General features: G+C 38.0%; 1 protein-coding gene and 1 pseudogene across 1 annotated transcript; both read left to right on the top strand.

The window, feature by feature from the left end:
- The first annotated feature begins 8,074 nt into the window (after positions 1-8,074).
- Positions 8,075-26,208, top strand: part of LOC140171213 (uncharacterized) — an 87,203-nt pseudogene continuing 69,069 nt past the window's right edge.
- On the top strand, positions 11,984-12,559 carry LOC140170694 (uncharacterized). Its single transcript, XM_072193934.1, has one exon. The coding sequence runs from the start codon at positions 11,984-11,986 to the stop codon at positions 12,557-12,559; it is 576 nt and encodes a 191-aa protein (XP_072050035.1).

The raw sequence follows: 26,208 nt of genomic DNA, 5'->3' as shown, positions 1-26,208 counted from the left end.
TGTCAAAACTTGGAATTGTCAAAATTTTAGAATTCCGACAGTTCATGTTTTTGACGCAGCCTGTCAAAAACTGGGAATTGTCAGAATTCTAGAATTACGACAGCGCCCTCTGTCGTAATTCTGGAATTTCGACAGTTCCAAGTTTTTGACAGGCTGCGTCAGAAACCTGGAACTGTCGAAATTCTGGACTTTCGACAGAGGGCGCTGTCAAAATCTTGGAATGGTGCCTATTCGTGCCATTGGTAACGAAACAGGAACGAAATGACCTCCGTGCTGTTTGTGTAAATTTAGCAAGTTATTCTTGTGGCAAAAATGACATGAACCTGGCGTTACAAAATTATTCCAACTTTTTGACAGCTGTCGTAATTCCGGAATTCAGAATTTCGACACTTCCAACAATCTGACACACCAATATATACAATCTCTTCTCCATCTATTGTCAACTTTTGATCGTATACCACACACCCTACCGGTACTAGTATAGGCCCTATTGGGTTTTATGTCCCTCTTGCTTGTTTGTTTCTTAGGGGCTGTGCAATAATTATGAGCCCCCTCGGGGGTAAAATTTCCGAACGGCCCGCCAAAAATCCTTGCCCCCCCTCGGCCTGCCAAAATCGTTGCCGCCCCCCCCCACCCCGCCAAACAAAAAATCTTTGCCCCCCCCCCCCTTACACATGCCAAATTTATAGCAGGGGGATGACACTCTTATTCGCATGTTTATTTACAACGCAAACCTATATCGAATCCCGGTGGTTTGCGAATAATGAAATGTCCGCATCCCAGGATCAATTAAACCCTGGTATGAATTATTTATTAGCTTTCGCCACGATCCGTTTTGCAAAACACCCATTTAATATGTACTCAGGTGGAACCCGACTTTTTTTAATTTTCATTTCTTTTCGCCAGCCCATAGGGCTGGTATCTAATTCTGAGATGGGATTTGTGTACACTAAAGATTAGCTAAGATTATAGCCTTCTTCTATTGGTATGGAATTGTGACAGCGCCCCTGTCGTATTTCTGAATTTCGACAATTCCAAGTTTTTGACAGGCTGTGTCAGAAACTTGGAACTGTCGGAATTCTGGAATTTCGACAGGGGGCGCTGTCAAAATCTTGGAATGGTGCCTATTCGTGTCATTTGACACGAAATAGGAACGAAATGACCTCCGTGCTGTTTGTGTACATGCCCGGTAGAAGGACGCTGATTGGTCCATGCTGCCAGACCGTGCTTGTCATTATATAAAATTGATGTAGGATAAGTTCTTTTAATTATAGAAGTACGCAAATAAATCTTGCAAAGACAGATGTAAGGAAGTTTGAAAATTTTTCAAAAATTGGGAACAATTTCTGAATAGGCCTAATATTAAAATAAATGACTAAAAAGAATGGGCCTATACTATCACTTTCCTTCTTTTATTCGCGCATTTTGTGCTTCTTATCTAATTCTATCAAAATTCCAGAAATATGACAGTATATTCTCACTGTCAAAAATAAGGAACTTCAAAATTTCCAGAATAGTAACAATGCTCCATTGTCAAATATATTAGGAATCTTATTAAAAATTCCAGAATTATGACAATATGCTCACTATCAAATATTGGAAATTCAAAACAATTCCGGGATTCTGACAATATTCGCACTGTCAAATATTTTTAAAATTCCAGAATTTTTACAATGTTCTTTCTGTCAAATATTGGGAATTTTATTGAAATTTCCAAAATTGTGACAATATTCTCCGGGAATATTCTCAGTGTCAAATATTAGGAACTTTAAAATTGAAAACACCCAAATAAATAAAGAAATAATTTATTAAATAGAAAACCTAAATAAATAAATACGATTTTTGTGACCAAAGTACTTAATTATGTACTTTAGGTATTTATTTATAAGCACGGAATTAAAAAAGAAATTTATTTATTTATTTATTTATTTATTTATTTATTTATTTATTTATTTATTTATTTATTTATTTATTTATTTATTTATTTATTTATTTATTTATTTATTTATTTATTTATTTATTTATTTATTTATTTATTTATTTATTTATTTATTTATTTATTTGATTTTGTATTAGTAGGAATTGTAACATGTTTGGATTTTTGACAATAAAAACTGTACAATTCCTGACATTTGACAGATAACCTTTACAACAAAGTAGGAACATTAAGATATTTCTGCAGCGCGTCACCACCACCAGCTGCAGCTGGGTGTGGCTGGGACGTTAGATATAGGCCTACGTTATTATGGTTATAACGTATTATGCCGGGGAGGGATTTCAATGCACTTAGGCTATGGCTGATATTTTCGATAAAGTGATTTAAATGGGTATTCTGCATGGTGACTAAAACATCAGAAGCATTGTAAATCATGTTCAACATAGGCCTATATACGTTCATATAATAATATAATAGGTGTACTGAATTTCGTAATCGTTTCTTGTTTTATTTTGTTTCTTCATTATTATTTTATTCAAGTTCATTCATTCATTCATCAATATTAAAATTATATTAACAACATACAAAAGACAATTGACTAGATTCCAGTATAGGCCTACTTCCCCTACCCTCTAGCCTCTACATTATTAAACTATAGGCCCCAGTAGTTCACTTTTAGGCCCAGGCCTATGTGGTTCTCATCACATGTTCCGTACGGCACTAGGGGACACCTGATTGCTGGGAAGGCCACCTCACCCACCCCACCATCCTGCAACCATACTAATAGCGCTACCCAAATCCAAGTAGTTCAGTGAGCCTCTAACATTTTATGCAACTAAATCGGGGTTTTTCCCGGGGTTTCCGGGTTTTACCCTTTCAAATATCGCTTTAAACTTTGATTAAGAAAATAACATGAACCCGACGTTATAAAATAATTCCAACTTTTTGACAGCTGTCGGAATTCCAGAATTCTGACACCCGTCAGATTTCTGGAATCCCGACAGTTCCAAAGATCTGACACACCAGAGTCCACCTCAGGAAGTCATTAACTACGCTGACCAGTTTCTGACAGTCTTCTGGCCGTTTTCTTGCAGTTAGTAGAGTAAGGTCAGGGGGCGCTGTCGCAATTTACTCGTCGCAATTCTAGAATTCTGACAATTCCAAGTTTTTGACAGGCTGCGTCAGAAACCTGAACTGTCGGAATTCCATAATTTTGTCAATTCAAGAATCTGATGCAGCAGACTGATGGACTGCGTCCCCAGCGCAGCCGGCATCCCTGTGGCATATGCAGTCTTAATGCAGTCAAGTGATAGCGCCATCTGTTGTTATTATAGTTTGTCTGGAGATTCATTCCAAACATACAACGATGCGATAGAGGGCCCTTCTATACCAATAAATTCATGTATACCATGATATTATCAATCTTATATCTTTTCTTTATTGACATTAAACCAAACATACAGTAGTTTTGTACGTAGTCAAAAGGCAATACAAAATCTAAGAAAAGGAATGATAACTAAATGTAGGCTATAATAGGCCTAAACAACATTACTTCAACAATCTTAAAAAGTAAGAATTAGGCCTATACCATTCTTTATCATAAGGTTCGTCAATAATTATTATTATATAGGCCTATATATTTCACCAAGATGATCTGCCAAGGGGTGTTGCGAAAATCGAAAAAAACACCGCAACATAAAATGAAACTTATTCTCAAATTCCCTACCGTGCGTAGGCCTATATAATACTACCCTATATCCAGAGAGAGGTTGCGTTTATGCAAATTAGCTTATTAATTATGCAATTATCCAAATTAGGTGGTAGCTAGACAATTATAATACATTTAACATTTCAGTGATTTGGCTCATTAACGTTGATTATAATCATTGATCAAATAATACAAAGAAAATATGACTGATGTAGGACCTATATTATGAAAAACATCTCAGTTGCATCAAATAAAAGGCACATTGATCGGTGTACGTTGCCTACTCAATTGATCTACTATAGTATTTGAAACATGCTCAGAGCATTTCCTAATTTCCCGAAATATCCTCATATTTCACCTTAAAATGAGTTTGGTCAATTTTTTCGAATCAGATTTTTGGCATAATCATGTGAAAACGATCTACTCATATATTTTAATAGAAACTTGTCCAATTAGAGAAATATTATTCAGATGGGGACATAAAAGCTTGCTCTACTTATCAAAATGACAAGAAACTCATCAAATTTGATATAAGATTGCTTTGTCATTTAAAAAAAATAATAGGTTCTTGTCAAAAATGATCCAACTTATCAAATTTGAGTAATTTGTCTTGTCATAAATGACCACACATGCAGGTGAGGAATTATTTTTATTATATTCTTTAGTTTTTCTCTTTCATTTGACACAACCTGAGTAGACATGGTGGTTATACCTTCTTATATGTCCATTTAAAAGGGCATTTCGTGATCCACAGCCTCATCCCCCCACTTTTCTATTTAAAAAAAATTGAGATTCAAGTTATACCATTCGATAACTCTATAGCTACATTATGTTTATGTACCAAAAAGTTCAGTCTTGCAGATTAATTCGTGTAGGAAAAATATCGTCACATTTGAATTTCGTTCTATACCAGAGCAGTTATACACATTATCGTGCATATAACTCTCAAACGCAAAATCGGTATCAACTGAAATTTTGGGAATAAGCTTTTTTCGTGGATATCTACTGAAAAATGTCATAAAATGTCGGGTTCCCCCTTCAAAATGCCCATTCCCCTGTCGTATAACGATCGCTCCCTAAGAAAGTAACCTGCATATAGGGCCTATGCGTATAGATCCGGGGGAGGGAGGGAATCACCTTTGTTTCCAATGGACATTTTATTGTGAAATTTCATTGTACAAGGAATACATTTAAAAAAAATTCCACATAGCCCCCGCATGAAAAGTATTTAATTATCTTTGTAAGCATTTTGTGTGAATTTTACATCCGAACTAGGTGCTATTAAATTTTTATGAGCCTTTTTATTTTACATGTAAAGTCTATGGGGGTGACAATTAGAAATGGACGGCAATATTGAAAAACCCTCATTTTGGGCCATTTTAGACACTATAAAAAAAAGAATAGCACTTAGTTTTGATGTAAAATTCACACACAATGCTACCTGAGTGAGTGCAAACATAATTAAGTACATTTCATTCGGGGACTATATAGCAAAAACAAAAAATGTCCTATACCTTAATTTTTACTGGTTAGGCCAATTACAATTGATTCTTAGTTTCCTGTTTCCCGCCCGCGTCCAAAGTAGAGAATTGCAAAGTATTTAATTATTTTATTTATATTTTGGATTTTCTCTTTAAAAATAACTTTTAATGACAACCATTTGCTACTTTCTGACTTTGATCATATCATCTATAATGATGAATAAACATAGAACCTGATTGTACCATTACTTATGTATAAAATCAAACATAGTAGTAAAATAATTAAATGCATGCTCCTTGTCAAAATGGCTTGATGTAGGTTGCGACCACTTATTTTAAAATAAAGAAAATAAAAGATAATTAATAATTAATAATTAAAAGTCGCCTCATCCCTGGTTTTCAACCATGAAACAGGAAACTAAGAATTAATTGTGAAGGGCCTTATGGAACAAAGGTGGGATGGGGGGATAAATCCCCCCCCCATATTTTGCCAGGGGAATGTTCCATACAATCATCCCCCCAATGTTGACGCCTGTATGTGGGTTTCTGACCAAATTGAACCTCATATTTGGCTATTTTAGCCCCCAAAGTGCAAATTTGTTTCGTTTAGCTTCAATGGCATTTGTAGGCTACCATAAACTTATTCTGTCACCAAAAGGTGCTGGATTCACTATACTTCAAGAAATTTTTTCCAACCCTATCCCCCCCATGTCAAAAAGAAATCTACGCCAATTGGGAGCTGAGAACACATGGCATATCATTGCATTCTGCGATATAGCCTAAGAAGTAGGGCCTAATATACATTTTATATGGCAACTTATTAAAAATTGATATTTTTGAAACAACAGTCCTCGAAGTCAATTGTATAAATCTATTGATATGTAGGGCCTATAGCTGGGATGAAAAGCCGTTCATCATATGAAAATTTTGACCTTTCGTATTGAAGATAGGCCTATAGATTTTTCCCCCAAAACACCAAAAATAAATAGGTCTTTTTGGGGGAAAATCTCTACATCTATATCTTCAATATGAAAGGTCAAAATTAAGTACATATCATTAGATTTAATAATAAAGTTTACTTCTAGGCCCATGTTAACATTACTCCCCATTCCAGAAAAATACAGAACTAATTTTTTTGGATTAAAAAAATATTATCCTGTTTTACCAAATGAAACATATCTAAATCCTAATCCTTTAGTTGGTCCTAACGGGCAATTAAAGCAAAATTTGAATATTTGGTCAATTTCTGAAAATAAGGGCCAAACAAAAACATGCATTTTTAAGGCGTTTTTCGACCTTTTTCTTGAACAAAGACTAATTTCAAGTTATGCATTCTAATTTTTGGAAAACACATTTTCCAATCATTATCATAACCAATTGGCATATAGGCCTACATTACATATTATAGGCCTAGGGCCTAATATTAAAATTATGAGCTAACTTTAACCTTATATACCGGTAATACTCAAGATTTTGAATGCTTAGACTTGTCTTACAATTTTGTGACTACAATTGTAAGAAAACATGCAAAATTGCATGTTGGACCATTTCCCCTCAAATTGCAAAAATATTAAAATTTGACTTTTGTTGCCAGTTAGGACTAATTAAAGGATTAGGGTTAGGATTTAGCTAGGCCTATGTTTCATTTGGCCAAACAGGATAATATTTTTTTCATCCAAAACCCGGGCCAAAAACATTAGTGCTTTAAAAGGCCTAGTAGACATACAACACTATGAAATAGGCAGAATCATGGAATAGTAAAGTCGGGACGTGTGTAAAACATTACATGCATTGCCAAAAAATCAGGTTTGAAAAACTTGACCAAACTCATTTAGGAACCAATCCTGCCAATCCAGGCGGCATAGGACACGCAACACGGACGTACGAGGCTGGCGAAGATACAGGGCTGACAGCCCCATTCACAATACACGGTTAGCGATTATAAATGGACAATTAACATACTTGCAGTGGGGTACTTTGCAGAACCCCAACGGTTTTAGAGTAAGATAATTTTGCTTTGATAACAAATTTAGAATTGTTTGTGAAGATTTCTTGATTATGTGTTAATCCAATGGCGACGTCAAAAATAGCGATATCGCATCCACCATCATCTGGCCAATCAGAGCAAACGTTATGCGCCACCTATTGACGATGATCAAAAGTTTGTTCACCCTTTAGTTTGTTGACCCAGGAAAAGCAATTTTGCCTGCTTGCATTCATGCTGCATCTGCATGCATGCTCGTGCTGCTCTGTTTGGACAGTTTGGTGTTTGCAGCTGCGTGAAAAACTCCGTTATAATACATGTATAAATGGTTGGCCTCTATCTTATAAAAGTTATACAAATTTTTTTTAAATGTCCATTCTTGATTTCTGTAACGTAAATATATAGGCCTACATGCTGGAAACTCAGTATTTTCCGAGATCTGAACTCATTTTTCAGTGAAAGTTTGTTGACCCTATAGTTGTGGGTCACACGCCGCAAGTATATGCGGGAGCTAAGTAACCTTAATAAATTCAAGAATTTTACAACTTTGACCTCTTTTTTTAAATGTTATCACAAATTCTAAAAATATAAAAATACATAATTAGATAAAAGATATTAATTTTATCATTCTGACACGGAGGACCCCGTTACAACGAGTGTACACGGTGTGTTCCCCGTAACCAACCCTGGATGCAAAATCACTCACTCTGTGCGTGAACATGTTTACTATGATCCTGTTGTTATATTTGAGAATAATATTAAGAATAAAAAAATGTACAAATTATCAAACAAGTATAAATTTTCGAAAGAACTAGCCAAAGGATGCTGGTTTATAATTGAAATAAGAAATTAATCAGATTCAAAGTAGATTTGACAAAGATGGTAAGAAATAAAAGTACTTTAGGTAATTAATTTATTAATGAATGAAAGCAGTAATCTGGAAACACTTTCGTAGTAGTGAAAAAATCGATTAGGTGTCTGCTGAATTCGACGTTGTTGTCGGTTGTTTTGTAAATAACGCATCTCAAGTGTGATCATTTTCTACGTAAATTTCAGTGATCCTAGGAATCTAGAGGGTAAGATGCTGTATTAAGACTGATTGTATTATTTTTGTAATTTTATTAGACATAATTTTGTGACAAATTTACATCATGTATGATCATCCAGGTGATGAAACCTAGTCAACTATGCCAAGTGAGGAACCACTTGCAGATAGGTCAAGTGGTGAAGACGAGTCACCAGTCGATGCCTAACCAAATATCAAGCCAGACTGCTAATGGTCATGATGTGTCAAAGACTATTACCAAGGATGATCTCCTGGATGGGGCAGCTTTAATTAGCATGAGGCCGCATTGATATGTAAATAGCGTATTGTTATTTAAATTTGCGCCCAGACGTATTGAGGCGACAGTCATGTTATCCAGACGGAGAATGGCTGCATATATGCCGGGCATGTCAATTTGCTGAGTGAAGGCTGATAATCACCTTTCTGTATAGGTAATAAGCTAGTATATTTCGTGTACCAGTTGGTTATAACAAAAAATTAGTATCTTATTAAATATATTAAATGTATAAACTTTGAAAGTTACATGAATTTGAAGAGCAGAGCTTGAAATCTAGCTAAGTCAGGTGATGTGAAATTCTGCTGCGTGACCCCTCTGCGTGGTAGAATTATATTCATAAAACATTGAATTTAACAGATATCATGGGCAGCCAACCATGATTTATCAGCATTTAAAATATATGTTAATTAACAAAGATAAATAATAAAGAGTACAAATGGCAATTAACTAGTAAACAAGCCTGAAATCTTAAAATGTTGCCACGTGTTTTCCCGAACACATGATATGTCACCATGTGACCACTATTCAGATTTACCGTAAATATTTGGAGTTTGCTTGCACATCATGCACATACACTGTGCATTTCTTTACCTCCGTATAAAATCAATAATTCATGCTGGGAGCCAAGTAACATTGTCTGCTCAGCGCAGATTGGTATTTTATTTGACTTGAGAGCATAATAGAAATACATAAAAGCGAATCATGGCGCCATGATGGAAGGTCAGGTCGGTATCAAAGGTTATTATAACTTAAATACTACTTGTATTTCCCACCTTGCCTCTGTCACATATTTCCTTCATATTATTGACAGCAAGTCCTAATTTTGACTTTGCTACTGCAAAATGTCATTTCATATCAAATTAGTAGACTTTCTTTGAAAAAACATATCACTGGTGCCTGATGGGAATACCCGTCCGCCATTTCATTAAACTGGATCGTTTTAGCCTGGTTTGCGCCCAGATGTATTGGGGCGTGCTATACTCTCATTGAACAGGCAAAGTTCGCATAAAACTAACAACGTTGTTATTTGCCAAACTCAATTAACATGATCCAAGGGTCGAACATGAATTATTCATAACGAGCTATAACGGATCGATAACTGGCCTCACTTTCTAGCTAGTAAACCAGCTGAATTTTTCATAGATTTTGCGTTGCTAATAGAACAACCGTGAATTTAGTGTCACCCCCTTGCTATTACTGCTAGTCACATGCAGGGCTCTAATGGGCTAGCTGGCACTTATGTGAATTGCGATCAACACACAGCTGATACCGACATGGACTGGCGGAATAGTGGTAATTTACCAGCCTCATCTGAAATATCCAGACCGTCGGCTGTGCGTAGTCAGCTTACTGACTCAATAAATCGTCGGGTGTTCATTCACACCAAGAATTCGTCAGAATGTCAGCCTGCTCGCCAAGTAAAGACTCAAATCTTCAGGCGTACGGTGACCCCACTTAGTGGATCAGCTCAAGGGGAGGCATCTTCACAGCAACAGTCTTTTTTAGACGTAAGCCGAGAACTCAAAGAAAGATGGCAGTCGTGAGGGAGCGAAACCCAAGCGGGTATAACGATTGCTACATCAAACATCAAAATTATACTTCAAATAAGGTCTTTGTTCAGGAGCTTCTGAAGAACTATGACATCATCTGCATCCAAGAACACTGGCTCTTTAATTTTGAGAAAGAGCATTTGGAAGATGAGTGTAATAAGCACACCTGTTTTGCAAAATCTGTTGACGATGAAGACCCCATTTCACCCGGCAGCGTCCTCATGCGGATATGGTGGTGTTGCGATTTTTATACCATCACAATGGGCTGCAGTTACTCGATTTACGCAAAGATGGAGACCATCGGCTATGTATTGTTACTATTGACTTGCCAGGATGCCATTTATGTATCATAAATTGCTATCTACCCTGTAGAGGCTATGGAACTTCAAGTGACATGCTCAAGGATTCTCTTGACCAGTTACGAGAATCTGTGATTAAATACAGCCATTCCTACATTGTAATTGTCTGTGGAGACATGAATGCATCTGTGTTTGGGAACAGTCAACTAGCAACGGACACTCATGATAGACTACTCAGTGAATTGTGCAATGAGCTACACTTTGTTACTCCAGAGAATTACCAACATGGTCCTACTTTCCACCATAGTGATGGTAGATCTTCGCAGATAGACTACTTTCTTATCCAAGCTGACTATGCAAATGTCATCTCAAAAGTTGTGTTTGAGAATAAGCTCACTGGGTTGGATACCTCCGACCATAGATCCTTGGTGGCACTTGTGAATCTTGTCTCCAAGAAAGCTATTGCCCAACGCGCAGCATGAGGAAGGCGAAAAGAAGGTAGCAGATGCGATAAAGTACACTGGGAACAGTGTGATGTCAAGCTGTACAAGAAAGTTTGCACTGAACTACTCCATGACTTTGACTTCAATGTAGTTTCATCAACTGATGATGTGCTTCATGAACTACAGTTGATTCTGAAGAAAGCAGCTTTAGACGCTGCCCCAGCTAAGAAAGGGTTTACAGGCAGGAAAAAACTTAGACCATGGAGCTTGCAGATTGCAAAGAAAGTCAAGTCAAGCAAACATGCCTTTGGGGCATTGAAAGAAGCAAAGGCCACAGATCCTGCAAACCTGGAGCAGATCGCCAAGCTTACAAGGAATTGCAAGACAGCCAAGAAGGATCTTCGTGTAGCCCAAAGACAAGAAAGAGCAAAGGACAGGCAGAAGACTTACAATGAGATCATGGAAGCTGATGCTAACGATCAAAAGTTGTTCTTCAAGCTAATCAACAAACAGAGGCAACTCCACTGAATACTGATTCAATTCTTAGTGAGGAAAGCTACTCACTGATGATGATGACATCAAGGAGGCATGGAAGAGTTACTTTCACAAACTTGGAACTCCGGAAAATGATCCCTCGTTTGACGCTAATTATCTAAGTCAAGTAGAAGCAGATCTTAAGACTATTTCACAAATTGTTGAATTTGAGGAGTATATCAACCCAATCTCAAGGGAGGAAGTGGACCTTGCAATTAAGAAGCTGAATAATGGAAAATCGCCCGATGGTCATGGGATCCAGGCAGAACATATCAAGAAAGCAGGACCTGCTGTTCTCTTCTCTCTTGCACACCTCTTTGACCTCATTATGGCAAAAAGGAGAGTCCCTGAAGCCTTTAAGAAGGGTGTTGTAATACCAATCCCAAAGAAAGACAAGAACCATCTTCTGCAGGAAAACTATCGTGGAATAACTCTTACCAGCACAATTGGCAAGATTTTTTGAGAACGTACTTCTTGGACGTATGAGACCAGTAATGGAAGCACAATATTGTCAACTTCAGAGAGGTTTTACTGCTAATACTTCCTCCCTGTCTGCTGCTCTGCTTGTTTCAGAGATAACAAATGAAGTCAAGGATACAAAAAGGATCTCTTTATTGCAACACTTGATGCAAGAAAGGCTTTTGACGTTGTCTGCCACTCTTCGCTGCTGAGAAAGCTATACCTGCAGGATGTGCAGCCCGAAATATGGAGCATTATCAAACACTGGTACGAGGCGCTTCTAGCCAAGTAAAGTGGAAGGGTAATCTCTCTGATCCATTCGAACTCTTCCAAGGTGTGCATCAGGGTAGAGTGACCTCAACAGAGCTGTACAAGTGCTATGTGGATCCCCTGCTACATCGACTGGAGGAGAAGAGATATGGTACCAGAATCGGTCCCTACTATGTAGGAGCACCAACATGTGCTGATGACATCCTTTTGGCATCCAACTCCATGACGGAGCTACAAGACATGCTGGACGAGGCAGTTCTATACTCACAAAAAGAAAGATACATTTTGCACCCTCAGAAGAGTGTTATCATACCTGTGAAATCCAAGTTACCGTTCTCGTTTTGGAGTGATTTCGCACCTTGGTGTATGAATGATGAAGTAGTGGAAGTGGCTGAGAGCAGCAAGCACCTTGGTGTAGAAAGAAACAACCACTCTTCAAATAAAGCAGTAATCCAGGATAGGACTCTGACGGGAGACGCACCACTTATGCTCTCATGGGAGCTGGATTGCATGGCCTTAATGGGATTAACCCCAAGCTATCTTGGAAATTGATTCACACTTATGTGGAACCACGCTATCTCTATGGAATGGAAATCATGAACCTAACATTGGCTGACTTGAAAGTATTGACAACTTTCCAGAAGAAGATATTGAAGCAAATTCAACACCTGCCAGAGAAGACTGCAGATGAAGCGGTATACCTTCTTCTTGGTGCACTTCCAGTTGAAGCCAGAATTGAGCTTAATCAGCTTACACTGTTCCTGATGACTATAACCGGTCAATCTATTGAGTGGGAGATTGCTGAAAGACAACTGGCAATGAAAGACTTGAAATCAAAGAGCTGGTTCATAGGTGTGAACAAACTACTTCATAAATATGATCTCCCAAGTGCTCATGACTTGATCATCAGTCCTCCATCAAAAGCAATGTGGAAGAATGAGACCCATTCTGCAGTAACTACATTCTGGAATGATAAGCTGAGAAATGGAGCCACAAGAAAGTCCTCTCTGAAATATCTCAACACTGCATACTGCGGCATCGGTTTAACCCATCCAACATGGGAAAATGTGGAATGTAACCAGAGAGATGTCTACAGAGCTACCATCAAGACAAAACTACTGACTGGTACCCCACAACCTGCAGGGCAATCGTGCCAAATTTAACCAATTCAACATTGACCCAACTTGCCTGCTGTGTAATAAAGAGGCTGAAACCAGGGAGCACTTTCTTGTCTGCTGCACAGCCCTTCACAAACAGAGAGACCCCTTTGTCAAGCAGCTAAAAGCTCAGTGCGAAAGTCTGTATCCGGGTAGCTGGTCACTAACTGCTGAATCTAACACAGCACTTACTCAACTCATTCTTGATCCAACCCGCTTTGCCTGCTATCCCAACCTGCATGCTCACACTGAACCCATCGCAAGACTACTTGTGTACAGACTTCATGTCACAAGATCTGCTATCATCGCTGCTCTGCCTACCTAATGACTTTGTGAAACTCCTAATTTTGACTTTTAACTACATAAAAGGACTTGTATATACAATATGACTTTTTACAGAATTGATTTTCTGGTGCTCCTAATGCAAAGGAGGGAATTACGTCAACCAACCAACCGATGGACGTTCATGTGTGTGTGGTAAGACGTAAGTTTAAGAATTAAGCTTACAATTTGTTGACACTGACAGGATAGAGAAATACATCAAAGCGATGTCAATATCAAAGCTTTATTTACCGAAAATCGCTAATTTAGACCTTTTTAATTCAAGATCGGAAAACCGCAGTATTTATTCAGTACACTAGGGGGTCAAATTTGTGCACTGACAGTGCAATGAGTGCATGGGTGTCAGTGAATCCCAGGCCAGGACTCTAGGCAGGAGTGAATTAACGGAATCACAATTCACATACCGCATTTTCGCATACCCTTTTGACAAATTTAGTGAAATACAGCAACATATTTAGCCAAATTCAACATGAATCATCACTGCACGGAGAAATATTTTCTAAAGGTATTGAACTAACAGCTAACATTACTCGAGAACTCTAGCTTCGAATTTGCACACTATGATAGTTTACGCATTCGATGCTAGAGTGCCTTGCTATCATTTTTCAGTCGGACAGCGGTGCAAGGTTTTGCACCTGAGGTTATTTATTCTGTTAACGTTGAAATTTGGATGAAAGTTATTTCGATGAGTCAACTTTATCTTTTGAGCAAGATTTGCCTATTTTGAACAGTCTAAAATTTTGCTGAAGTGTAATTTTAGCAACATTTTTGATGCGATCGCCTGTCGTGATCGGCTGTGTTTACTTCTGAACTTCCATTGCTTTACTCGGTGTCATGCTTCAGCGAATCCGACTAGATTTTGCATGCAATGGTCTCTAGCCTAGAATGTGAAGCTATCGGTGAGCAAATTCTTGGCTAGATTTCTCGAGCAAAGCTAACACTTCCACTATTTGGCACTTCACAATGTGACAGTAAAAGAAAGAAAAATGTTTGTCGTCTGCGCCCAGCGCATTTGATTTGGTCTTTGTGTGGTCTTCGCAATATATTAAATATCAATCTCTTGTACAAGCCATACCCAACGCTTGACCATGTCTTTCACACAAATTTGTCTTCAGAAGTAATAGTTGCATTTGTGTTTAATAGCGTCGATGACCCGGAATTGTAAACGGGGTCATCCATAACTTCGGAAAACTTCGATTAAAGGGCTTTACTTCTTCTTTTACCTTACTGTTTATTTTTATCTTCACACAATTTTCTATCAGCATTCATCATGTATTAGTCACTCCATCTACAATAATGATCTAGACTATGAGATTGGTCGACATCACTTGCTTGTCCGCACGTCTGACGAACAGGTCACGACTCACCATTCTCTCGGTCAGGGTTGTTCTGGACATCCAGTGCATTTACCCATTTCTCACGACTGTCAAAGCTTGAGACACCCTTGTGAAATCCCTATTGGTTTGTACAGGGTGTTACAGTTCCAGCCAATTTTCTCCACATAAAAACACCAATTTACTTTTCCTTTCGTATTACCCTGATAAGAAATCAAACTTTTCAAATTGTTTCACTCAGAGGTATTTATTTTATGACATTTTTGTGATTTCAATGGTAACTTCCCCTTCGTGTCCAAGAGGCTCAGGGCGCAAGATGGAACAGCTGAATCAGGGACTGTCTTTTGAGGCATGCGAGAGCGATCGCACACACCAGTGCGCCTAAATTGCTTTACATCAGAGTGGTTTATCGCTCGCCAACCGGCAGCAACAAGCGCTGTTTATAAACTCTCAAGTCAATCACCGCAATATCTGAAATGTAACAATTTGCCTCAATAAAATGCTCTCAGAACGGTGATACGTCGTTATAATAATGTGTCCAACACGTCGATCGAAGCAGAACCATCGCTCGGTGAGCAAAACTAGAAAACTTCTTTTCCGTGCAAGTAATCGTCATCGGTAAAACAATGTGCTGACGGAGGGTCAGTGCACATGTACTATACATCAGGCAATAGCCATGTATATCAGGGTCAGGTATGAAATGAACGTTCAAATAAGAGACTGGGCCGGCCATGTGACCATGACCTTCCATGTGCTTGAGGCAGCTGATTTGTTTTGTTCCAGGGTTTTGTTAAATATTTTTGTGTTTACCGTCATGGCTGTTTCATACAAAGTTCAGTTAGCCACATTCAAGAAATGGCGATTCAAATTAAGATATAGGATATGAAAAGAAAGAGATTGATGGAACGGTGCTTATAATCAGGAAAGTTTAATGTACATGTAATGTTAGCAGGGTCCGCATTAAGCAATTTTATTTGTGTAGCAAAAATGCTCACCAAATTTGGGAGCGAATGCTTATATGAATGGTACAAAATTACTACACATTCCAAAATTGTGTAGAAAATGATAAAAAAAATTTAGCATTTTGCTACTGCTACGCACTTTTTGCAAACACTGAATGTTAGTTTGCGGACGTCTACGACAAGAAATAAACATTCATTGTGAAAGATTCACGTGTATTAACGAGGTAATCGGGGACCGAATTCGTAACAAAATACAACGTTGTCGTTGGTAGACTAGGCACGTCGGACTCTGAGGCAAATTAAGTTCAAATTTTACCATATTTACTTGTTACTTGAATATAATAATGCACGGTAATAAAAATTTTGCAGTTTTCCAATTTTTTGTTTTCATGCATGCATGCCCCACAACATTTTTTTTTTAAATAATCGACAATTCAATTGACATGGAAATGTATGATGTACATGCAGACAATAACATGCCTAATGTATGGAGGACGTGGAGGTTATAAATTGAAGTGACTTTCCATGTATTCTACACTAAATACAATGTAATAGTGTTTTGATTAATTATAATCGCCATTTTACCTCCCTTGCCAAATATTCAAAACTGCTCTCCTAAACAATGTAAACAGCTCCACCACTCTCCTAACTATTCCAGGGGAGCTTTTTACCACTGCTCTCCTTGAAAGCTCCAGTGGAGTGTTTTAATGCTCCTCTGGAAAATACAAAAGACAGTCCCTGCTGAATCTTGCCAAAAACAACCAATGGGATGCAGCGATCTATCGCGAGTGACGTCATGCTGACCGACAGAATGTCACAGACACAAGTCAGGCCGTAGCTAGCTCGAGATACTCTAGCTAAAATACAGGTTTACATTTACTATCTTACATTATCTTGCTGTATTTCAGCTAGAGCGCCATATGTAGCGCTTCCGGTTTTTTTTGGAGAACAATACTGTTGCGTAAGATGAAGAAGAAACCCGCCCGGAGCCTGCCCTACTCATTATTTCATTGTACTTATTGCATACATTATGTAATCAACACAAGCTTTTGTGAGGACTAGTGAGTGGATAAGAAATTGACAGCGGAGGATACGAACAACACGCCGATTTTTAGTTGTCAATCATGAATTGCCTCAACGTTTTAGTAGTTTACTGCATAACAGCATGGCATTCCGCAAGCACCATGACAAATTATGCCGTATTGATCATCTCATATGAAGTAAGCTGAATGCGATCTGTACTTTTGTAACATTCCGATCGCTTTTGATCACCTATTATCGGCGAATTTGCTTGAAAACACGTGAGTTCATGTTGTGTAAACATAATTAGCATGGATACAAATGAAATTACGATGCAATACAATGCAATTTGAATGCGCAGCAGATCTATAGAAATAGCGTGGCCCGGTTTTATGCAGAATTAGACCACGTCTGGCCGTAGCCGTAAGCTAATGAAGCTTAGACCCTGCTGCATATCCATCCCTCAACTCAACTTCTTCAAGACTGCTCTGAGGGATGTCCGTCTGAAGTAGACCCCACCAGACTTTTTACTTGCACATGTTTATACCTGTATTTGCACCTGCTTTTTAACTTTCCTGTCATCTTACGCGATGCATGCCCACAACACCTTGTGCATTTATTCTCAACCAAATGAGAATTGCAAAGTATTGGAAGGAAGGAAGAAACTTCAAGGAAGGAAGGAAGCTTTGCATATTTGACATCGCTTTGTTACATTTTACAAAACAACACTCACTTTTGTTTAAATTTCACACTAACGCAAAGAACATAAATTTGGGAAGGCTGAACCTTGCATCCAGCACGAACAACATGCGTCTGGGCATGTGAACGCACGTTTAAAATTTAAAATGGGAACTTTTAAAGGTAGAAGCCAAACCTATGTAAGCTACATTCAAAGTACATTGATACCGATGCTACCAATAGAACGAGAAGATTTGCCCCTTCATTTTGCATACCACTTTGGCCAATTTTTTTTTCTCATTTCTTCACAAAATGCAAAAAACGCATAAAACAAATGCAGTGGGTGTAGTACCCCCTTTAATCTAATGTTGATCATTTTAAGATTATATCATAGTTTTGTTGTTTTTAGATGATAACTATTATTACATTTAAAACTGTTTAAATTTACATAATTGTGCTGTTTATATTTTTATTCAACTTGGTTCACTATGGACTTCTTGAATTTCAATGGATAATGGATCTATTTTCTTGGTGGACCAACACTTGTGTCAGGAACAGATCAATGAATTTCAAAAGAAATTTGTGAGAGCAAAACCTGTGGAATGCATCAGTCCTGGTCAAAGCTAACTCATCAATGCAATGGCTTTCTTTATAATTGATCACTGACATTGATTAAAATACCAGTTCTATAACCTATAAAGTTCATATCAAGTGGAAGTAGGGACACAAGTCAACTTTTTCATCATTGTCACAAATTTGTATCAATTTAATTAAATTCAGTAAGTTACCATTTCAGTACAATTATAGTGTAACAGAATTAAGCTCGAGCGGTCTCTGGCAGGCGGGGTACGGGTCAGGCGCAGAAACCTGGCCGATGTCTGGCGTGTGAAATGGCATGCGCAAAACACAAAAAGGCGCTTAATTTGAATAATTTGACACATGCAGCATGGGACGCGTTGAAAGCAAACGCGATAAAAGGGCGCTTTCTTAAATACAAGAAAATCACACAGGAACACAATTTGGCGATTAATTTGAATTTGACACAAGAAACATGGGACGTGCCGAAAGCAAACGCGATAAGAGGGCGCTTACTTAATAATACAAGAAAATCACACAGGACTCATTTTGCTTACACCTTGGAAATCAGCTTATATTATCTTAAAAACATGAATAAATACACAGCACTGATTAATCTCTGATTTGAAGTCAAATCCTGGTTTCATATTGAAAGTTATTTGTACCACAACGGTTGGCTTGACTCATACAAACATAATGAATATCACGCACCACGTACCAGCATTAGGAGCAAATTATTGGTTCCAGAAAACAATTTAGTCAATAAAATAAAGTCACTGGGTCACATAATAAAACATAATAAATATCACACAACATCATGTTATTTGCTGAAATCATATTAGAGGGCCAAACCTTAGATCAAACTCACCAGGGCACATAAATAACATAAAATATACACAGTAAAATGGAACCAAAACACAGTCATGAAATGCAAATTGGTAAACAGAAATGTGTGTGTAAACCCGGTATATTACATGTAATTTATGGCCATTTGTTTATGTCTGAAAAGTGCACAATATTTTTTCAGCGCTGAACAATATGAATAAATCATTTTTTATAAACAATATGCGAACCTGTATCATACAGTCTATATATGCTGTACAAGATCATGATAAATCGAATCGATGACCCATCACACAATGTCCCAATGCACTGTCGCTGGCAGAATGAAGAACCCAAACTCTCCATACTGTGACGCTGTATCTTTGCAATCAGGTTTCCAATATCAAAAACAACACAGAAGCACTCACATTCTGCATCAAAAATCTCCGCGAATCACCACATATTCATTCAGCACTGGATCCCATTTGCAGCAGCAGTTCTTGTATTAATCATAGCTGCAGCTTATATTTCAAATCATCCTCCATAATCAGCACAAATCAGTCAAAATTAGTGAAATAATCTCCCGAAATCACGTTACATCCATGATTGTTGTTGATTCCCTCGATTCTGCCCATGCAGCAGAAAATGTCACGTTTAGCACAATCCTCCGGGAGCAAAGTTCAGCGGTATACCACAACACACGGCCAGCGCTTCACTGGTGCACAAGAATGCTGAGTGAGTCTGATTTCTCAGAAAATCACATAATCTCACCAATAGGTCAGCAGAGGTCAGTGAAACTTACAACCAAAATGAGGCGCTATGACGGTTTGCGGTTGATGACAATTCCAGGCGGTGCATTATCATGATTATGAGAAGGGTTGATTTAGCACAGGCAAATTCTGTTACACAACCCCCTCCTCCATCCAAGCGCTGTCCCAGCGCTGACAAACCACCAGGCATAAAGGGAGTGTACATGTATTATTGTTCCACAGTACTCTTTGGTATGTGTCCATAGCAGTAGCATTTTATAAGTATCAGTTCAGCAACTTTAAATGTTCACTGCCAGCACAAAAAGTGACATGTGTATGGATTAATACTATATCACAGTGCTCCTTTGTATGTGTCCATAACAGTGGCATTTTTATAAACTCAGTTCAACTTTAAATGTTCACTGCTAGCACAAAAAGTGACTCTTTAGTTTCTCAATATTCTTTACCCGTCACTGTCAATTGCCTGCTAAATTACAGCACAGATTTGTTTACATGAAATATGTAGATTGATTCACACCTTTACTTTGCATAAACAATATATTATGACACACAATTTACAGTTATAATTTTTTTCATTACTTGGCATTAAGTTAAAGCTTCATGTCATTGTCAAACAAAATGATGTGAATGAATTAATGATGTATTAGTGGAACGGAGGAATGAATGAACATGACATGAAATGCACAATCACTAATCAATATTTTGCATAGATTAAAACACACATTTTCCAAGGTGTAAACTTAGTGAAAAACACAGCGCTGAACCGAACGCTACCAAAATTGAAAATTATGCAAGCATATGTAAATGCCGAGCATCGCCAATCGCAGAAACAAGCGCCATACTCTGAAAATAGCCAAGTCGGACGTTAGCCACCACAATGATAATTTAACAATTTGCACATGTATGAAAACACAACAGCGAATGTGAACTCCTCCCTCTGAACAATCATCTCGTAGATGTCTATACATGCATCTAACAGCTAGTCTATCCACTCCACGGACTGGTAAAAGTCGGTACAACCAATTATCTCCTTCCTTGCAATAACCAAAGTAGATGTCTATAAATGCATCCAACAAATCTTCTTCACAATGTTCGCTTCAGATTATTTTATGACACTTGAAAACAGCATTGAAACACCATCCTCCTCTTCTGCTAGACATACTCCGATTGGTTCCTCCCAATTAACTGCGCTTGCATGGCCATAACTCCGATAATCAAATCACTGTCGAGTAATCTATCAGCCTCAGGTACATAATTGAAATCACTGCGCAAACACGTCATTAAAACAGTCACTGAATCGCCACCTCCGATTGGAATCCTGATAACACACAAATAATTCACATAATTTACTGCACATACGCGTCCTAAAATCACTACCATGAACTACCACCAGGGTCGTCCCGGGACTACCGGAGCCAGGGGGTCAACATGGTCCTCCTGGTCGGCACGAGCCTGTCATCGCTCAAAAATTACTTCCGCTGACTTCAGCATATTTCCCTTGAATTACCTCTGTATGACTTCCTCTCCAAACTCAGTGTTTCTTCAACCTCAGCTGTCCTATATTAAGTGTCTTCACTCTTGGTACGATAACACTCCCTTGTGGCACACACAGTAGCAACGGCCCGGAAAGACACCAGTCTACAAGAAGACAGAATCTACCTACAAATTCAGCAGACCTGTCTCCCGATCCAACCGAGATGGGCACCACACAGGAGGCTATCAGGATGATCTCATGTACACAACGTATTGGTTGGCTGTACTTGTCCTCATTGGCGAGCTCTTCTTGTCATTAAATGGTTCAGTTACGCTACATATGTACAAATCAGTGCAGCTGGGTAGTTACAAATCCTGTCCAGTATGCATGTATCCATACTCAGAGTCTTCAGGGGCTAAATTAATCACAAGTCCATCTGCATCCATCATTGAGTCTCCATCGCAACCTCTTGAAGGGATCACGTCTCAACTTCAGGCATTCCGCAGACAAAACACTTTGACTCTCCTCCGTTGACACCTGGATTATGCTCTGGTTGCAACTCCTACTCTGCTGACACAAGATGATTTTAATTGGTAAACACAAAACATGACATGAAATTTTAAAAGTCATCCAACCCCAAGAAAAAGCACCAGTAGTCTTTCACCTGATAAAATATTTACAAGATGAACATCACATTATTGTCTCTGCTGGAACTATTATCACCTGAGTCGATGTGTCGGATCAATACCTGTCTAACAACCGAGATTCCCCTACATGTACATGGCAAGAAAATCCATCAGACAAGGTCAGCCATAGTCTCCATCACATGACACTAAAAGTCCTGCAGTTATGATGATGTCAAAAAGTACTACTGATGCTCCCTTAATTACTCCTTGATTGGCAAAAATTACTCACATTTACATCTGATTAGGCTTGAGTGGGTAACACCTGCAAAATTCAGTCACACCAAAATACATCAATAAAACAGAAAAATAGCAAGCACAAACAAAAATCCCACTCCTGACACCAATGTAACAGAATTAAGCTCGAGCGGTCTCTGGCAGGCGGGGTACGGGTCAGGCGCAGAAACCTGGCCGATGTCTGGCGTGCGAAATCGCATGCGCAAAACACAAAAAGGCGCTTAATTTGAATAATTTGACACATGCAGCATGGGACGCGTTGAAAGCAAACGCGATAAAAGGGCGCTTTCTTAAATACAAGAAAATCACACAGGAACACAATTTGGCGATTAATTTGAATTTGACACAAGAAACATGGGACGTGCCGAAAGCAAACGCGATAAGAGGGCGCTTACTTAATAATACAAGAAAATCACACAGGACTCATTTTGCTTACACCTTGGAAATCAGCTTATATTATCTTAAAAACATGAATAAATACACAGCACTGATTAATCTCTGATTTGAAGTCAAATCCTGGTTTCATATTGAAAGTTATTTGTACCACAACGGTTGGCTTGACTCATACAAACATAATGAATATCACGCACCACGCATTACCAGCATTAGGAGCAAATTATTGGTTCCAGAAAACAATTTAGTCAATAAAATAAAGTCACTGGGTCACATAATAAAACATAATAAATATCACACAACATCATGTTATTTGCTGAAATCATATTAGAGGGCCAAACCTTAGATCAAACTCACCAGGGCACATAAATAACATAAAAATATACACAGTAAAATGGAACCAAAACACAGTCATGAAATGCAAATTGGTAAACAGAAATGTGTGTGTAAACCCGGGTATACATGTATTACATGTAATTTATGGCCATTTGTTTATGTCTGAAAAGTGCACAATATTTTGTCAGCGCTGAACAATATGAATGAGTCATTTTTTATAAACAATCTGCGAACCTGTATCATACAGTCTATATATGCTGTACAAGATCATGATCGTCGAATACGATGACCCATCACACAATGTCCCAATGCACTGTCGCTTGGCAGAATGAAGAACCCAAACTCTCCATACTGTGACGCTGTATCTTTGCAATCAGGTTTCCAATATCAAAAACAACACAGAAGCACTCACATTCTGCATCAAAAATCTCCGCGAATCACCACATATTCATTCAGCACTGGATCCCATTTGCAGCAGCAGTTCTTGTATTAATCATAGCTGCAGCTTATATTTCAAATCATCCTCCATAATCAGCACAAATCAGTCAAAATTAGTGAAATAATCTCCCGAAATCACGTTACATCCATGATTGTTGTTGATTCCCCTCGATTCTGCCCATGCAGCAGAAAATGTCACGTTTTAGCACAATCCTCCGGGAGCAAAGTTCAGCGGTATACCACAACACACGGCCAGCGCTTCACTGGTGCACAAGAATGCTGAGTGAGTCTGATTTCTCAGAAAATCACGCAATCTCACCAATAGGTCAGCAGAGGTCAGTGAAACTTACAACCAAAATGAGGGCGCTATGACGGTTTGCCGGTTGATGACAATTCCAGACGGTGCATTATCATGATTATGAGAAGGGTTGATTTAGCACAGGCAAATTCTGTTACAATAGGTTACTTGTTAGCAGTTCTTGATTAGCAAGCACATTAGGCTGACAGACAGACAGACATTTATCAAAACAGACTGGTAAAAAACTATTAAAACAGAAAAAAAAAAAAAGCGAGAGAAGGTGAAAAAACAGGGAGAGAGAAATATGTGCATACTTCCATGGTATGATGTTAAAATTAAAATATTTTAAATGAAGCGATTGAATTTAGTAAGAAATGTGTCACATGATGCAAGACATGCAAAGGAAATTCATCAATTTGCAAGAATTTGACCTGTAAACATTTGTACGAGAATATTATTGAGAAACAATTATCAGATTCTCTTTCAATTGTGGTAGGGTGTGATAGGATTTCCAACCAGTGATGCCAACGCCGCGCCTTAGGCGCACAATTGGGCTACTTGACGCTACTCAAAAAAGCATGCCGCTACTTGTCTAAAATTGGGCTACTTTTGCCAGTCTCAGGCGCGGCAGCAGTAATTTGATGTATTTTCCTTTCAATTTAGCCGATTTATAACGGTTTTGAGTCTTTGAAGCTCTAAATTGAAATTACAATGGGTTTTGTGACCATTTATTGATCGGTCAGTAACTTCCCAGTAAGTACCAGAAGTTTGAAAAGTCAAGTGCTTTTCCGCCCAATTGGGTGTTTTGCGGTCTAAATTCGGGTAAATCCGCCCAAATATTCGGTATTGGGCGCTTTTTGGAAGCCTAAAAATTGTGCTACTTGAGAGTCCTTTACCGCGGCCTGGCGAGTCAATGCGCCGCGCCTTGACGCTGAAAAGTTTTGGCAACACTGTTTCAAACCAATATTGAATTGAATGATGTACACAGCAGAGAAGATGTGAACTCTGGTTAAAGCTTGAAATGAGGATGTTTGTCTCAGCATTTTTAAATTAATAACTTTAAATATAAACATATTTGCCAGACCAGTTTTTAATATGTCTATCAAAGAAAGAGTCAAGTTGAATTTCTAGCAATACATGTATATATGTATGGATTTTAGCTAAGTGTTTTGTAGTGAAGCTTTTATTTTGCACACAAGTTGAATTATTTATTGTTACTGCTATTGATCAGTTATTCTGCTTACCTAGAAAGCAGGCACCAAATCAATTCAAGTTTATTCCTTTCAAAAATTTAGTCTGGCTGGGTTACATTAGTTTGAATTGATACAAAATTACTACTTCAATAGTTGAGCTGGGTAAATTATGTGCTCTTTTTATAACATGTAGACTACTGTGTAGGCTATGTAAAGTATTAACTTTTATATTTATTTGAATGCGATATTATGAAATATCACAGACAACAAAGAAAAACATGATTTGATTTTGAACTTCCAAATCCATTCTTGGTTTAAACAAAATCCAAATAAAATATCTTTCAACCCTAAAATTTTGCAGGGTCCATGAGAAAAACAAATGTGTTCCAGATTGTTTTTTTCACTGATACCAAAAGTGAAAAGGAAAAGTGAGGATGAAGTTTTTGATCAAACCATCCTTCTGTTAGAGTTACTATTTTTGGTGATTTTTGCCCCTAGTTCAAGATGATTGAAAACAACATTGACAAAATATGTTGAAACATATGAAAAACCAAATTCATGATCTATAGTTTTAAAATGATTGAAACTGATGTGCACTACTGCATGCACTAGCACTAGTAGCAGTACGCCATTACTCAGTCAGCACCGACAGTCACTTTTGGTACATGTAATTAAGCCAGGTTAGTAGTTGTAATCATGCATAACGAATACATGAATCACTGCATATTTCATCTATAAACGTCTAATTATGCATGTTTGTATACTACTAATTATCTGCTGTATACACTAATGTATTCAGTGGTTAAACCATCTGCTTCATATGCTAGTCCACTTTCATCATCAGTTTAAATTTGCCGTTTGAGAATATTGATCGATGATTGAGTTATGAATCAATATTGATTTATCCATTTTTTTCCGTTGTCTGATAAAATGACATTATTGACTGTAGTGAAATAACTGGTAAGAAAAAGAGCAAGGAATCATGATTTGGGGAAACAAGTAAAATACAGATTAGACGGTACGCAAAGGGGGACAAAACCACACACAACCAATGTACATTGTATGCACAGAAGTAGGCACAGACTTCTGTGCCTACATTGGTTGTTTTTTGTCCCCTTGGCCCTTTGCATACCATGATCTAGTCTTTATTTTACTTGTTTCCCCACTTCAAGTCAGTATATCTTGCTCTTTTTCTTTACAGTTGTTTGTTCAAGGTATCCTCTTGTATCATCTATTGATCCTTGATGTGTTTTGTGTCCTCGTCCATTGGATTCACTGTTACCCAGGTGGTGGTCGCATTGCATTCTCTAAATTCAGTAAATTTTCATCATCAACCGTGTAATTGAATGGGATTATTTTGAAATTTTAAAATGTGTGAAATATCACAAACAAATAGGCCTATGTTAATAAATAATATAAATACATGCTAAAACCGTTGGGGTTCGATAATGAACCCCACAAAACTAACCGAGTATATGGAAAATGCCA

The sequence above is a fragment of the Amphiura filiformis genome, chromosome 15, assembly GCF_039555335.1.
Source record: "Amphiura filiformis chromosome 15, Afil_fr2py, whole genome shotgun sequence".
Classification (NCBI taxonomy): Eukaryota; Metazoa; Echinodermata; class Ophiuroidea; order Amphilepidida; family Amphiuridae; genus Amphiura; species Amphiura filiformis.
Note: the sequence above shows the minus strand (reverse complement) of the source record. Positions and strands in the feature narration are given on the sequence as shown.